General features: G+C 33.4%; 1 protein-coding gene across 1 annotated transcript; it reads left to right on the top strand.

Moving 5' to 3' along the window:
- The first annotated feature begins 290 nt into the window (after positions 1 to 290).
- LOC108971526 (peritrophin-44) lies at positions 291 to 2,032 on the top strand. The gene is made up of 2 exons (XM_018937653.1): positions 291 to 348; positions 879 to 2,032. Exons 1-2 carry the CDS (start codon positions 342 to 344, stop codon positions 1,877 to 1,879), a joined length of 1,008 nt encoding a protein of 335 aa, XP_018793198.1. The 5' UTR covers positions 291 to 341; the 3' UTR covers positions 1,880 to 2,032.
- Positions 2,033 to 2,515: the final 483 nt, after the last annotated feature.

Below are 2,515 nucleotides of genomic sequence, written 5' to 3'. Positions count from 1 at the left end.
TGATAATTAATACTTAGAATAATTTTTGGCGTACTTACACTCATTTATATAGACCTTATTCAGCATATCTAAAATATAAAAGAGTATAAGTGTTAAAAATGAATTCAACGCCTTAATAAATATTTCAACAGTTAAAGAATCTCGGCGTTTATTACTAGAATGTCTTTTATCTAATCTGAATTTCATAAAATAACAAATTTGCAAGAAATGCTTTGAGATAAATTCAGTAAGTCGCTAATAAATCAATTATAATATTCAGGTGTTTTCCAATATGCTATAAAAGCAAAATACTTTGCTGTGTGCAATCAGTTTACATTTGAAACTAAGTGATATTTTAAAGAATGGAAGGTCCGTGTATAATAAATTAAATTTAGTTCTACTCCGAAATCCGATTATTTTGTTGTACTTAGGCAGTGTTAGTGCTTCAGCGATTATGTTCTATAAAAGCGTGCTTGTCGATGATTCTCTTCGTAAACTGGCGGTAAATCACTGCATCAAAGGAAGCCGAATTCAACCTCTCTATTCTTTATTCCCTTTGCAAGCGCCACATCGATTGGGATGTGACGAACGAACAAGATAACAGCTATTTCTTATAAGACAATAAGAGTGTTAGTATTTTTACGGCTTCAAAGTACATATCTAAGGCAACACCTCTATTTCAATTAATCTTGCTACATCCTTAACTACCAAACATCATACGTTCGAACAATTTGTCTGGCCATGCATCATAGTAGAGATTATTCAAGATGAAATCACAATATGTGATTTTCACAAAAATTTACTTCAGAAATATGACAATTTTTATTTTTATTTTATTTTTATGTTTACATTAAAATACTATATTATGTAATATAATTTTCTTTGTTTTGCTATTGTAGGCTTTCGGCTGGTGGCATTAGTAACTCTTCTATTTGAAATACTTGGTACTGTTCATTGTCAGCAAGTCTTGAGCACGGAAAACGACATTTGCAGATTCTTCAAAGATGGCGTCTTGTTGCGAAAGCCAGGCTTTTGTCACATCGGCATAAAGTGTGAGAACTTTAAAAGCACTACTGCGATCGAATGTGAAAAAGATCAGTTTTATAATCGAAATACTAACGAATGTGAAAAAACTTCTTCCGACAAATATTGCGCAACTGCATGTACTTCAAAAACTCAGGGGTATATTGCGGATACTAAGAACTGTCAAGGCTGGTATAACTGCAAAGGCTCCACCACGGTTAGCTTTGGCTCTTGTGCGAGTAATCTGGTTTTTAATGTTAATGAAGGCATGTGTGATTATCCGGAAAATTACTCTTGTAAAAAGAAATTTAGTTTTTGTGATGTTGTGCCCAATTCAGTACCATTTTTGCACGAGACGAACTGTGCTGGCTACTACGAATGTGTGAAAGACAAACTAGTTGAGCAGTCTTGTGAATACGGTAACTACTTTGATGTTGAAACAGGAACTTGCATTCCAAGAAATAAAGTTAATTGTGCAAAATATCCGATTCCTGATGAAGTGTGCGGCAACAAAAAACTTGCAATTAGAAATCGCTTTGTCAGTGATGACGCTTCTTGTCGTGGCTATTTTTACTGTAAAGACCTTGGTGTTGGCATCCCTGATACAGCACCGGTTTGGGGACAATGCTCGGAAACAAGATTTTTCGATCCCATAGAAGAGGCATGTTTGCCTCGGGCGCATGTGCGATGCGTTGACGATCGGTGCGACGGTCGAAATGACGGTTATGAGATAAGTTCACAAACGGGTTGTCAACATTACCTTATTTGTAAAGGAAACCGTACTTCAGAGGAAATATATTGTGGGGACGATAAGTGGTTTGATGCAGAAAAAAATGAGTGCACCACCACTATTAAATCGTATCCAGCTTGCTCTTAATTCTATACTTTGTTGTTGATCCATATAATTGTAACTATACTCAACACTAACACTATTATCAGTTCATAAACCTTTTTCAGTTCCACAATTAATTAATTAATATGTAAATTAATAGACAGAAAATGTTAAAATAAAACATTTGTATAAATATGATCAACTCAGTTTTATTGGTGGCCTACTTACCACTCACACTAAAATATCCTCATTGCATATTATCCGAAATATTCATTGGATACAAAAAAAAAAAATTCATTCTACAAAAGTTATGTTAAGCTGCTCATCAAAGCACTGAAATGACTATTTATTTTCTTTCACTTTACCCATAATTAGAAATTTTTTAAATTAAAATTTATTTATTATGAACGAGACTGTGCAAGCTGATAATGCATTTCTATTTATCAATAATGAAATGCATACAAATTCTCTGGTACTCTGCTAAGAAACGCTGTATATATATGTAGCATGGAATGTAAACTATCCATGTTAATTACAGAATAAAATGAATGTTGGTAAACAGAAAAGGGTAACAAAAGTAATGTGACTGCGCAACTGATACATATATTTTTAAATTTATGCTTGACTATGTACAAAAGATATTCTGTTAAAAATTACTACGGCAGCTGTTGAAAGCTGGAA

The sequence above is a fragment of the Bactrocera latifrons genome, unplaced genomic scaffold, assembly GCF_001853355.1.
Source record: "Bactrocera latifrons isolate USDA-ARS-PBARC rearing strain unplaced genomic scaffold, ASM185335v1 scaffold_347, whole genome shotgun sequence".
NCBI lineage: Eukaryota > Metazoa > Arthropoda > Insecta > Diptera > Tephritidae > Bactrocera > Bactrocera latifrons.
The sequence above is the reverse complement of the archived record's forward strand: the minus strand, read 5'-3'. Positions and strand labels throughout refer to the sequence as shown.